The 14605-nt window shown below is 40.0% G+C and overlaps 1 protein-coding gene across 1 annotated transcript in view; it reads left to right on the forward strand.

Moving 5' to 3' along the window:
- Positions 1-2293: 2293 nt before the first annotated feature.
- LOC123649450 (zinc finger protein 708-like) overlaps positions 2294-14605 on the forward strand; it is a 57069-nt gene continuing 44757 nt past the window's right edge. The window contains exons 1-3 of the mRNA XM_045567587.1: positions 2294-2548; positions 7607-7733; positions 8241-8336. Of these exons, the coding sequence (XP_045423543.1) occupies positions 2294-2548; positions 7607-7733; positions 8241-8336 (478 nt within the window). The remainder of the gene's footprint in view (positions 2549-7606; positions 7734-8240; positions 8337-14605) is intronic.

Raw genomic sequence — 14605 nt, forward strand, 5'->3', positions numbered from 1 at the left:
GAACCCTACCCTCTGCATGAGAACAAGCTTATGGAAGTCTGCTGGACAGAGAGATACTGTGACAGGCAGCTCACCCTCAGGAGCCAATGAATCAACCAGAAGCTGACCACACATGCTTAAAGGAGCCCAGCTAAGCCCAGAAGAATGACCCAACTGAGCCCAGCCTATATTGCTGAGCAGCTCAACCAAGAGCCAATACGTTTTAAGGTGGTTTTTTATGCAGCAATCCCTAACTAATATATACACCTGGTGCAGACAGGATGCCAGAATTCCATGACAGGTTGATTACAAGTTACCTGAAAAACAGTAGATTCCCTTTTACTCTTATTTAAAGTTGGATTTCTTGTTATTAAGAGATAGTGTTGAGTTATATGTTAGTAGAAATGCATGTAGACATGTGTGCATGCAATTGGTGCTTAAACTGACACAGTTCCCCACACAACAGGAAGAAATAGACACACACAGCCTGACCATTAGGGTCAAGGCCAAATTGCAAAATAACAAGTTTGCTTTTATTCTATGTCTTCCACATTTAACTGTAGAGGTCAAGATTGTAGATGTATCTGAAGACCTGGGGTTCCTTCCTTCTGGGGACCTATCACCTCTGTTTGATCTCTGGACAGGGAATGGGTCCCCAGCAAGCAGTGGTCAGCAGTGGTCTACCTGCGGACATTTCCTGCCTGCTGCCCCATGCTCTATGTAGGGTTACATTCTCTCCCACTCTTGAGCCTAAGGAGAGATGTTGCTATAAAGGGACGATTTCCTCACCTCTGACAGAAAAGGAGGTGCAGGCCGTTCACCTCCCCGAGGTCATAGAAGTCAGAGCTGCACTTCAATGTGGACAACATTGGCCATGTGGGGTTGCTGAGAACCTAAAATAGGCTGGTCTGGACTGAGATCTGCTAGAAGCCTACAATAAGATGATCTTTGAAGACTTACTATAAAAATACTTATTTAATAATTTTATATTGATCACATACTAAAATGGCAATATTTTAGATATACTGAGTTAAGTAAATTGTTACAATCAATGTCGCCTTTTTTCACTTTTATTTTGTGCATCTAATGGAAACTCTAAAAGGACACGTGTGACTCATATTTTATTTCTGTCCATTTGCTGCTATAGAGGATTGTCACTCTTTTCAAAGCTCAGACTGTCTCCTCAAAAAAACCCCAGAGACCAGAAAGGTTAGGAAATGTGAAATTTAAAAATAATTTTTATTATATTTTTTCCATTTGTGAATAACATATATTTGAAATAAATGAGCATAATCTTATGTATAAGATTATATGCAAATGACTCCTGGGCAAGGTCAAGTCCCAATTCTGGAAGAAATATCTGCGTGAAAATGGCAGCCATTAAGAGCTCATCTTTAAAGCTTTTACTAAAAGATTTTCAGCAGTTCCAGATGTGACTTAATAGTGTTTGTATGAAAGATCACATCAGGTGAATGGATGAGCGCTGTGTGATTCCCTGTTTGCTTAATAAATTGTAAAATGATGGCTTGGAAAACCAGGCTACCATCTAACCTTGGTGTTGTAATTAGACTTGCTTGTTAAACACTTAAACTGTTTGTCAATAAAACAAATACTTATTGTTTAAAAAAAAAAAAGAAAGAGAACCAGTAATTCTGGGGCCGGGAGTGGTGGGTCACGCCTATAATCCTAGCACTCTCAGAGGCTGAGGTGGGTGGATCTTTTGAGCTCAGGAGTTTGAGACCAGCCTTAAAAAGAGGGAGAGCCCTCTTCTACTAAAAATAGAAAGAATTAGCTGGACAACTAAAAATATATAGAAACATTAGCCGGGCATGGTGGCACATGCCTGCAGTCCCAGCTACTCAGGAGGCTGAGGCAGAAGGATTACTTGAGCCCAGGAAGTTGAGGTTGCTGTGAGCTAGGCTGACGCCATGGCACTCTAGCCCGGGCTACAGAGTAAGGCTCTGTCTCAAAAAAATAAACAAAAAACCCCCTGATAACTGTGACTTTCTTTAGTCCCACCAATAATTGCATCTCCTGTCACTCAACCAGAGGAGGCAGGGCCTGGAGCCCTATCCAATCAGGGCGCTGCAGTGAGTGGGAACTGTCCAATCGGGTGCGCAGGAGAGTGGAGGGGGCGGGCTCCACGGCCTCAGTGTCCTGGCGACGGGCCCTTTACTCCGGGGCTTTAGCGGGCGCGTCCCGATCCTGGTCTGGTCTCTGGGGCTCCTCGCTCTCCGCTGCCGGAGGCCCCGGTGACTCTGCTGCCGCCTGTGTTGCCCTGTGACCTCCAGGTCCCTGAAGATCCGTAGGGAGGATGTGGGGACACGCCGGAAGCGGGGAGGTGGTGAGTACGCAGGTCTGCGTGTCCTGGCGGGGTGGCAGCGGTTGCGGTGGGACCCGGCCTCCCCGCCGCGGTTCCGGGGTCAGCCGGTCTCGGCCCCTGACGCAGTCCCACCCCCGTGTCCCTGCTGTTCAGGGTGCTGCTGCCTGGCAGCCGGGGTCCAGAGTGTCCTGTCCCATCCCGTTTGGTGACTTCACGCTGGCCCTGAACCCTGTCTGGGCAGCTCTTGTATTGCACCTCCCCTCCCCCCAGACTGTGTGGTGACTACGGGGATCATCAGGGAGGGTCCCGCTGCCTCGGTGTGCGGGGTCGCGCGTGGGGGCAGCTGGCGTCTGTGGGGTTCCCAGCCCCTCCCGACTCTTGTTAAAAGTAAACCGAGGCAGCAATAAAATGGTAAAGAGTTCATTTCATTGGAACTAAGATCAGTTCAGGAATCGTGAGGCCTCCAGGGATGGGTTGTGGTTTGGGGGCCCACGGGGCTGGGGCTTGAAGGAAAGCCTTTTATCAGGTGTGGTGAGGAAGCCACCAAGTTCAATAACGGATTACATTCATGTGCTTAACTTATGTGGACTATCCAGGCAAAAATCACGTGGTTTGTAATTAGAGGATAATTGGCAGTTTGTTGTTGGTTAAGACTAAATTCTGTTTCTGTTAGGTCCGGGGGTTGTGGGGGGAGAGACAGAGAGACACGTGAAGCCTCATGGGTAGCTAAACGCTGTTTATTTTGAGCATCTGGGTACAGATGGGAGGAGGCAAAAAAGCGTCCACACTGAGGGAGAGGAAAGCCTTGGGTTTTATAGAGGGTTTCTCAGTGGGGAGTGAGTACCTGGGCCAGAACAGCCGCTGCATTCAATTTTTTTTTTAACAACCATTTTCAGGGACCCTGCCCCAGTCACATCCATCTTTCAGCTCTGGTGTCGATTATATTCTCTTCTCTTTCTTAAACAGATTATACTCTCTTCTCTTTCTTAAAGTTTTTAATTTTGCATGTACCTTTTTCTCTGCCACTTTGAAATATATGTAAATTATTTTATGAGCTAACAGGTCTTTTGAAATTTTTTTTTTTTTAACTTGGGGATTGTCTCTCATTAAAATCTAGGAACCACTGCTTTGAAATGTAAATAGTCAAAAAAATCTGCATGTATCCCAGTTTCTTTTAGAGTAGGAACCTCCCATTCATAGGCACCTAGCTCCAAGTTGCAAAGTTGTCTTCTCTCATGAAGATATTAAAGGGTTTTTTTTTCTTTGAATATAGCCCACTAGTAAACACAGATGGCCTTTCCAATTACTAGGTGAATTTTGGGTCAACTACATTTGAAAAATGGTGCTGACAAGTCTACTTGAGGACTAATTATGTTGACTTTTCTTTATGTCATTGCAATCTCTTATCAGGTTGCCTGAGATATACACGACATTCTGGTTTAATTGTATAACAAAAGTTTTCCTTCTCTTTTACCATTGTGGAGAGTTATTCTGGGCTTGAAAACAATTTTGTTTTTAATTATATTTTCCAAACACTTTTCAGAATTACCAGGCATGGTAAAAAAATATAAAGTACTCACCAGGCTTCACTCTAGAGAGCTCTTTCCTTCTTGGCCTTCCAGTAATAACTCACAATTGTGCAACGTGCCTCCAATTTCTACATGTAGAATGGTCTCTCTGCCTATTTTCAATCTGCTGTCTAGAGAAGTTTGACCAGATTTCTACAAAAATAATGTTACAAGACAGCAATCATCCCTTGCAGCTGTTTGTCAATGACCCTGGCATTTTCAGACCTGAAATTTATCCAGAGACTGTTGGGCTTGCAAACCCAGCCAGGTAGACACATGTGCATTGAGTAGGCCTGAGAATCTTAACTCCCTCTCCTCCTCTTTCCCAAATACTCATGAATATGTAGAGGGCACCAGCTGCCTCCCTATTCCTCCAAGACCTCAATCTGCAGCTGCAAATTCTGAATTCAGGTCCTCATGATCATAAAGATGTGATAGAGCAGCTTCCATGAGCAGCTTCTAGGTTCCCCCTCATTCTGTATCACCCAAGAATACAGAGCCAGGTTGAGTCCACCTGTAATCCACACATAAGGCTGGCCTCTACCTGGGATTCACAAGGCAGGGCCAGTCTTGGGACTGAGTTGGTACAGAAAACCTGAGGGAAACATTTTCTGCATTGTGAGAAGTCAATATAGACTTTGTGAAGCCAGCCTTTACTAAAGGGGGCCTTTCAAGTTTTCCAGATATTGCCCAGTGAGCTCTTACAGTTGTAGGAAGGGTTCCTGTTGTAAATAGAATCTACTGGCAAAATCTGTAAGTGTGAACAAGCACCTCAGCTGTGGGAGGCCAGGGCCACAAAGTATTCACAGCCACGATCACAACTACAGCTTCCTGTGCAGTTACTGGAGTAGGGTGTTCTCCTTCCTCATACCTAACAGTTAGCTGATAAAGGACAGGTTATGTCACACCTGGATCCAGGATCAGCTGCCCTACCAGGGCATTTCCATTTTCTCTGCTGACCTCACAGAGTCAGCCTGATTCTCTCCTGCCTGGATCAGCATGGGGACATCAGCCCAAGCTCACTGGGGACCCTCCCACCAGCATGTGGGAGGCTTATGGAGATTTGGGAATGTCCTTCCATGCTGGGGTCAGGATGACAGGCTATAATTCCCCTCCATTTCAGAGGAAGAGGAATAAGTCATCCAGGGTTTGTTCCTCCTCGCATAGAAAGAATCTCCCTTGTTGGTGTCCAGATTGGAGTTGCCACAGTTCCCTGGTACTTCAGTGATAAACAAGGAGGAGGTCTTGAGACACAAACTCGTAGATCAATCGATTCTTTCCATCTCATATGAGCATTAGAGGAACAAGTAAAGCAGGCAGGGTTCCTCCTGTCCAGTCTAGAGCAAATGGTTAAATGGTTGAATTCAGCATCATGTAGTCAAGACGAGGAAAAGTTCCTCAGACTTTTGCTTTATTTGGGCCATTTTCCTTATGTTGTGAGTTCTGATGTCAGCACATGAAGGCCATTTATGAGCAGAAGAGTTTTTTTGGTCTTTATTTCTTTTACCTTGTTAAGGATGAATATTTAGCTAGTTCTAATATAATTCCAGAAAAACTTAAGTGTTTTTGATTAAACTGCTTATTATTGTATGTTATAAAATGTACGAAGAAGCCTAGGGTGGTGACTCACACCTGCAATCCCAGATTCCCATGACGTAGTGTGGCCTGGAATAACAAATGGTTTATATGCTCAGTAAAGCCTGAGAGGCAATGCTTAGCTAAGTGTTTTCACCCCAGTTTCCAATTAGGATCACGTGTCCAGTTTAAAGAAACACCATCACCTGTGCCCTCCCTGTAGATTCTGTTTGTTAAGGTTGGAGCATCTATGTGGTTTTAATTAAGTGCCCCACGTGATGCTAATGTGAGTCCAGGGTCAAGCACAAGGGCTCCCAGATATAATTATGAAAGTTGAGTCCAACCTTTGTTCCACGGGGACCTCACAGAGTCTTCTCTGCATGGGTCTGTGGGGTGCAGGGCAGCACAGCCCAGCCCATGTGCCCACTGCTGTAGCAGATATTGCTGGTGTCTGTGGTAGAGGAGGGCAGCTGTGGGCAGGAAGGGAGAGAAATCACTCATTGTTCTCCATGTAGAAGCTCCATGTTCATGACTGTGATGAAGGACAGGGAAGGGTGGATTTTTTTGCACTTCAAGGTCCCTCTGCCTGTGGGTGTACTCGTAGCAGATGAAGGGGCTGTGCTGATGCCTTTGATGGCACTTTATCAAAATGCAGATGTGATTTGTCCAGATACTCTGTCCTGAGAAACTATTCCAGAGAAGGAAGAGGAAGAAATGGCTGGTTCTTATGTACAGGTCCCAGGTCCCAGTTCCAGAACCATGTTCACTTGTCATCCTGAAATGTCATGTGTTTAGAATGAAAGTCTTTCTTTCTCTTGTGATGTTCTAGCCCAATGAGTTTGTTTCAATGGTTCTTTTGTTCTTTTATCTTATAATGGCCAAGGTGCTCTGAAAATCTTCCCTGTATAGCAGAGCTTCCTATTCCTTCTCTCCATCCAGGCCTGTTGTGTGCCATGAACACTTCTCAAAAGTTTATGCGCTGCAATATTGAAAATGTTCCCTTTGTGGCTGTCAAACGTGGGATCATGTGGCTGCTTAAGATTCTTATTTGAGATAGTGTCAGGTCCTTGGTATCAGTGAAGAAGGGGAACATGAAACTGTTTAGGTTCCATGTGGATGCTCCATCAGCTCTGTGCATAACAGGTGGAAATAAATGCACTTTTAAAGTGCTGACATTAATTGCCTAGAATAACTCAGAGTTTTAAAAAAGAATAATTAGAAGAGACTTGCTTTCTAGGATGCTAAGAAAAGAGTTTACATACACTATTAGAGATTATAAAACATGGGAGATACATGTAGCTTGAGGTTTGCATAAAATTGATGTTTCCTCATGATTAGATTAAAATTATTTGCTTTTTTTGGCCACTGTTGTCACAGAGATGATGTTGTCTCTGCCTATGTGAATCAGCACCTGATACCAATTTGCTCTATTATGGTTGTTAACTTTATACACTTAGTTAAGGTGCTCTTTAAGAGATTTTTCCACTATAAATTATTTTTCTCCATCAATACACACCTTGGGGAGATGTGTGTAAACCATCACGTTGAATCTGGAAGTTCCTGTTTGTTCTTAGATTCTCTTTCATACAGTTTGTTTTGGAAAAGGAAGGCTCTCATCTTTATTTACTGGTCTGGCAAACTGGGATAAACCCAGTTGGTGGATGTTTGCCAAAATATCCTCCTGGGCCAGAAGCATTGGCATCACTCATGAGCTTGCTAGAGATTCAGGCTTCATCCCATATCTTCTGAATCAAAATCTGCATTTTAACCAGATCTTCAGTTCATTGTTGTACACATTAAAATTTGAGAGGTACCTTCTAACCCACCATGATATTTCCATCAGAAAAATATACACAACTTAATCATGTAGGATATAAATAAGGCACTCAAAAATGTCCATGGCTGTTTGGGTGGCCTCACTTTTATGCTGCATTATCTAAAATATATAGTAACTGCACTGTTTTTGTGCATGTTATACTGTACTCTTTCCACAGAGTTAGAGAGTACATTAGGAAATATGTTTTTTTTTTTGTTAAAATTATGTTATATGATAATTCCAGTCACTCGTATAAGTCAGAACCAGTTCTCTTTACTCTCTCATTTCACCAGCAGTAAAATTCTCTCTCCTCATGGCTCCTTGGTAAGTATTTTTTTTTTCCAGGCACTGTTGACATTCATGGATGTGGCCATAGAATTCTCTCTGGAAGAGTGGGAATGCCTGGACCCTGCTCAGCAGAATTTGTATAGGGATGTGATGTTAGAGAACTACACAAACCTGGTCTCTGTAGGTGAGGATAGCTTCAATACACCGTTCCCATTCCACACTAATAATTTCATATTTTTTGTAAATTATTTTCTGGGAGTTTCTGCTTTGCATGACTGAGTTTCTGATCCTTGTTTCCAAGAAAAGCTTGGGGATTTTTGATATAGAAAAGAAAATATTCGAAGTGTTTTATCTTGACATTAATCTTACCTCTTTTTGAGCTGCAAATCTGTATCTTTCACTCTACATTAGTAGTAATTGCAGAAATGTAGTGGCATAAAATATTGTTGCCCATACCTTGAAATAAAATTTCCACCACCAATTTTTGATTCCGTAGTACTGGGTAGGGGAGCTAAGAGCCCACAAATGTTAAATTCTTTCTAAGTATTCTAAAGTTTCTGTCAGGAAAGTGTATTTGGGGATTATTTTTCTAGAATTTTCTATATGTTCTCTTTTCTCTACTGAGCACAGTACTAGATTGGTAATTGGAGAATCCCAGTAAGAGTCATGTGAATTTTTTCTAATGAAATAGGTCTTGCTGTCTCTAAACCAGACCTGATCATCTGTCTGGAGCAAAGATGTGAACCTTGGAAGGAAAAGAAATACGTTGCAGTAGCCAAATACCCAGGTAGGTGGGAGAGAATGAAGCAGATGGCACAGGGGAGAGAGGTCCAGAATTTAAGGAGGAAGCCAGACCTTAAAATGGGGTTTGGGAAGCTGTGCTTCAATGAAAATGATTTCTAAGAAGCCTGGGTTTCTTTCCCTTGGTCTCACATAAGGGCATGTCTTGTCTTTGTTTTCTAGTTCCCTAAGCACTGATTCCCCACCAGTGACCTTCCTTGAAGGTTACAGTGAGAAGCAAAGTTCTGTTTGTGGCTTACAAGGGACAGCAGGATCTGAGTCCTGTTCTATTGCCTTTCAGGACATCTGTGTAATATCTGTGTATTTTTGAGGAAGTCTCTCTGAAACAATTTTTTCATTTTCCTTTTGCATCGTATCTGAAATGTGTGAGTGAAGTTGTGATATTAGAACTTGGTTCAGGTATCCCAGAAACACCACAAACAAATATGGTATGCTTTCTGCTTTGTGGTTTCCTACCCTATGGAGGTTTTACATGTAATTTTACAGGAAATTCATACTCAGTAATTTATCGGAACTCTCTAAATATACAACATCGAGTGTTAATTTACTTCAAAATTCTGTTTTTGTATCAACTATGATAAATAATTTAAACTCTATATGCCCAAATTCCTCAACTTTAATATAGCTTAAGTTATCTTTTTCCTACATTTCTTAAATATAGTATGTCTTTGGGAAGCTTAGAACATTGCTGAGCATGTATTAAGCTCCAACTGGCTACTTCATTTTTTAATAACTGTCATTTTGTAGTTTTCTCTTACTTAGTTTGAAGTTTACTGGAACTGCCTCATTCATATACACACACACACACACACACACACACACACAGAGACACACGTGTATGTGGATGTATAACATTTTCTTACACATAAAAGTTATATATAATTATTGTATACAATATAATTATTTGACATTTGTATACATTGTGAAATGATTGATAAAATCAAGTTAATGAATATACCTATCACCTCACAATCACCTTTAATTTTTTCTATTGAGAACACTTAAAGTCTACTACTGTCTTGGAAAAAATTAGGATGCAAGTTATGATTAACTATAGTCATGGTGCTATACATTAAGTCTCCAAAATGTATTCATCAGATAACTAAAAGTTTGCACCCTTTGAACATCTATTTTCCCCGTCGCAGGCCCTGGAAACCACATTTGTATTCTCTACCTCAATCATTTTAGCTTCCCTGTAAAAGTGAGATCACGCAGTATTTGTCACTCTGTGCCTGGCTTATTTCAGTTAACCTAATGTCCTTCAGGACCCTCTGTGTTGATGAAATGGTTGAATAATATTTTTTGTGGCTAAATAACATTCAGTAGACTATATATATACTGTGTATATATGCCTTTTTTTATCCATTCAGAATTTTACAAGCAGCTTGTTTTCATATCTTGTCAATTGTGAATAATATTGCAAAGAACATAGGGGTACAGATATTTCTTAAAGATACTGATTTTTTTTTTTTTTAGAGTCTCACTCTGTTGCCCAGGCTAGAGTGCTGTGGCATCAGCCTAGCTCACAGCAACCTCAAACTCCTGGCTCAAGCGATCCTCCTGCCTCAGCCTCCCAAGTAGCTGGGACTACATGCACATACCACCACGTCCAGCTAATTTTTTCTCTTCGTAGTAGAGATGGGGTCTTACTCTTACTCAGGCTGGTCTCAAACTCGTGATCTCAAGCGATCCTCCTGCTTTGGCCTCCCAGAGTGCCAGGATTACAGAAATGAGCAACCACACCCAGTCAAAGATACTGATTTTATTTCCTTTGATTATATACACAGAAGTGGGATTGCTGGATTGTGTGGCAATTCTAATTTTTCATTTTTCAATAGAACCTCCATACAGGTTTTCATAATGACTTCACCAATTTCCAACTCACCAACAGTATAAAGGATTTCTTTTTCTTCACATGCTTGTGAAAACTTGTTATCTACTCTTTTTGATATTAGCCATGCTAACATGTATGAAGTGGTATTTTAACATGATTTTGATTTTTAAGTGCCTAATGATTAGTGATGTTGAGCATCTTTTCATATACGTATGGCCATTTATATGTCTTTGTTGGGAAAAGATCTTTTCAATCTTTCTCCTAGTTTTCAGTTGGGTTATTATCATTATTACTGTTTTTGTCTCTTATCAGACATATGATTTGCAACCGTTTTCTCCCATCCTTTATGTTTTCTTGTTTCATTGTCTTTGCTGTACAAAATCTTTTTTTAGTTTAGTGCAGTCCAACTTATTTATATTTACTTTTGTTGTCACATGTTTAATGTTGTATCCAAAAAATTCATTGCCAAGGTCATTATCAAGGAGGTTTTCCAGGTGTTTCTTTTATGATTTTTAAGGATTTGTGCTTTATATAAGTCTATAGTTTGAATTAATTTTTGGGTATGGTATACAAGAAATGGTGTAACTGTATTTTTTTCTTGTGAGTATCCAGGTTTTCTAGCACCAATTATTGAAGTATTGATGAGACTATAGTTTCTGCACTGTGTGCTCTGGGTGCCCCTGTCAAAGATGAGTTGACTTTGCATGCATGGATTTTTTTCTGGGCTCTCTGTTTTGTACCGTTGGTTTTTTGGTCATTTTTAAATGAATATTCTAGTCTGCTTTTATTGCTATAGTTTTGAAATTAGTTTGAAATCAGAAAGTATGAGGCCTCCAGCTTTGTTGTTCTTCCTCAGTATTATGTTGGCTACTGAAAATATATTGTAGTTCCATAAAAATTTTAGGATTGTGTTTCTTATTACTGTGAAAATATGCCATTGAAATTTTGATAGGGAGTCCATTGAATCTTTAGATGACATTGCATAATATGGCACTTTAACAGTATTTATTCTGCTAGTATATAAACCTGTGAAATCTTTACATTTATTTATGTCTTCAATTTCTTTCATCACCAGCTTATATTTTTCAGTGTAAATCACTTTCACCTTTTTAGTTAAGTTTATTGCTAAAATGTTTATTATTTTGATGCTACTATAAATGAGATTATTTTCTTTTCTATTGGATAGTTTATTGTTACTGTATGAAAACACAAATGACATTTGCATGTTAATTTAATATTCTGCTCATTTACTCAGTGTATTTTTTAGTTTATACAGGTTTTTTTTCTACTCTTTAGGGTTGTGTATGTATATAATCATGTTATCTGTAAATAGTGACTTTTTTTATTTGATGGCTTTAAAAAATTTTTCCCAATATTTTTCCTAAGACTTCCAATATTACGATAAAATAGAAGGATTGAAAGTGTGTACAATACAGCCTTGCATTTGTGTCTGTGCATTTGAAGGAGCAAATGTGTCATCCAGTTTTCATAAACCAGTTTCAGCAGGTAAAGGTCTTTCATTTTTGGGTCCACAGCTTGATGAGTTATCCTGTGGACTTGCAAAGAATAGGGATTCTAGCTGGCTTACAAGGCTACTTCTGGGTCAGCTTTGATGCTTCCCTTCAGTGGGTCTGTTACTAGGGGCTTGGACAGTTGTCAATTCTGTCTTGTTCCTGGGCAGACTGGATTGCCCTTGGGACTTTGATCTGTAGGGCAGGAAGTTGCAGTTGGGTCTGCATATGGTGGGGAGGGTGTCAAGTATATGTATGAGTGTGGCTCCCACTGAATATGTGAGAGGTTTTCCCCAGGGCACGGTGTTGGTCCCTAGGTGTGCAGCACTGGCCATGCACTGTGGCTGAGAGAACTGGAACTGAGTTACAGCTGCTTCAGAGACCACAGTGAGTGCCAAGGTCTGTAGGCCTGCCTCCATGGACAGAAATGGACAATCCCTGCAGGCCTCTGGAGAGGGAGGATCCTCCCTTGACCATAGCTGGGAGAAGCTGAAGTTGCTTATAGAGTCACTTCAGAATTCTCAGTGGTACCAAGTGGAGTGAGCCATTTCTTGTTCTGTAGCCAAGACCAGGGGTTCTCAAGTTTACCACCTGAATGAGGGCCTGCCTTCTCAAAATGACCCTCTTTGGTCATGGGCTTTAGTATTATTTTATAACCCCCTTCCTGGATCTCAAAGCTTTTATAAAAGCACTTAGATTTTGAGATGGGGGTCTCATAATATCACTCAGGCTGGTCTCAAACTGCTGGACTAAAGTGATCCTGTTTCCTCAGCCTCTAAGTTGTTGGAATTACATGTTTGAGCTACTGTGCCTGGCTTTCATAAAGTCACTTTTGTCCATGGATGGCTGCCAAATTTTAGTTGCTGTGGGGAGACAGAAAAGTAGGAGACTTCCTATTCCACCATGTTGTGAATGTCACTCTCTATATACAGTCTCACTTTCTATCTTGTTCTATATCAAATTTTACATCTAAACATTTCTTGTTTTATAATGACATATTACTGCATTACTTTTTTAAATTATGTCCTTTGACATAACTTTATTGTGTGTTTTGTTTTGCCTACACATTATAATTTTGGTTGAAATTGTAGCTTCCTGTATACACTTTATCAATGTCTGGTTTAATTAAAATACAAATCAGCCATATGTCTATAAAAATTATATACATTTATATATTTGGGAACCCTGATTATATAATGTGTGTGTATAATAGTTTTCTATATAAAATAAATCTCAAAATCTAAGTGCCTTTATAAGAGTTTTGAGATCTAGGATCCCAAATATAAAAGTATTTTTTATATATATAAATCATAGGTTTCCAGTGAATGAACCCTTGTATTACTATTTAGTGTCCTTCTTTGTCTCGTGACTGTTTTGGCTTAAAGTAGTGTGTTTTATGAAATAGGACAGCTTTTGACTCAAAGTGTATTTTGCCTAATATAATTGTGACTCTCCTGCTCTCATTTGCTTAACCATTGCATGGAGTGGGTTTTTCCATCCTGCCACTTTCAGTCCATTTTTTGCCACTAGATCTAAAGTGAGTCTGTTATAAAGAGAATATAGTTGGATCTTACATTTTGAATTTCCCTAAATCCCTTTACTCATTTTTTTCTTTTGATTGGGAATTTTAGTCTATTAATATTTAAATAATTGTTTGAGTGGGAAGACATTACTATTGCCATTTTAGTAACTGTTTTCTTTGATTCTTGCAGGTATTTTGTACTTCTTTTCCTCATTTTCTGTTCTTTGTGTCTCATTGATTTTTGTAGTGACTTGCTTTGATCCTTTCTTTTTTAAAAATGTATCTCTATAGGTATTTTATTGTGGTTACCATGTGGATTACATAAGAGCTGTAACAGTTACAACAATATACTTTAAACTTGCAAGTAACAACTCTTCTTTACTTGTATACAAAAATTCTTCTTTATTACATCTGCCTTAAAATTTATGTTATTTATGTCTCTAATTGTATTTTCTTATACTGTATATCCATTAACAGATGTTTCTTTTTCTGTTTGTTTGTTTTGCTTTTTTTGAGACAGAGTCTTACTCTGTTGCCTGGGCTAGAGTGCCATGGCATCAGCTTAGCTCACATCAACCTCAAACTCCTGGGCTCAAGCAATCCTCCTGCCTCAGTCTCCTGAGTATATGGGACTGCAGGCATGCACCACCATGCCTGGTTAATTTTTTTCTATATATATTTTTAGCTGTCCAGATCATTTCTTTCTATTTTTAGTAGAGACAGTGTGTCACTCTTGCTCAGGCTGGTCTCGAACTCCTGACTTTGAGAGATTGTCCCACCTCAGCCTCCCATAGTGCTAAAATTATAGGCGTGAGCTACTGCACTAAGCCTAACAGATGTTTTTGATCATTTTTGTGCTTTTATCTTATAAACATTAAAGCATGATTAAGAGCATTTTTCTGCACCATTATCCTAATACTGCAGAACTTTATTTAGATGTGCTTGCATCTCTTTCCCAGAAAGGGTTTCTTTTATTTCAGAATATTAAGGGGATACAAATATTTTTGGTTACATGAATCACTTTTGTAACACTTGAGCCATGACTACAGGTGTGCCCATCACCCAAATATTGTTCATTGTACCCATCAGGCAGGTTTTTGTTTCTCTCTTTTCCCCTGCCCCCTGCTTGATTTCCACCAAGTTTTCCTTTCCTGTGTGCATGTGTCTGCTCATCAGTTAGTTCCAATTTAATGAGTACATGTGGTGTTTTTCCAATATTGAGATACTTCACTTAGGATAATTGTCCCAAGTTACATGTAAATGATTGCAAAAGGCATTGATCTTTTTCATGGCTGAGTAGTACACCATGGTATAGATATACCACATTTTATTAATCCAGTCATAAATTGATGGACACTTGGGTTGATTCTACATCTTTGCTATTGTGA

Source organism: Lemur catta, chromosome 13 (genome assembly GCF_020740605.2).
Source record: "Lemur catta isolate mLemCat1 chromosome 13, mLemCat1.pri, whole genome shotgun sequence".
Classification (NCBI taxonomy): Eukaryota; Metazoa; Chordata; class Mammalia; order Primates; family Lemuridae; genus Lemur; species Lemur catta.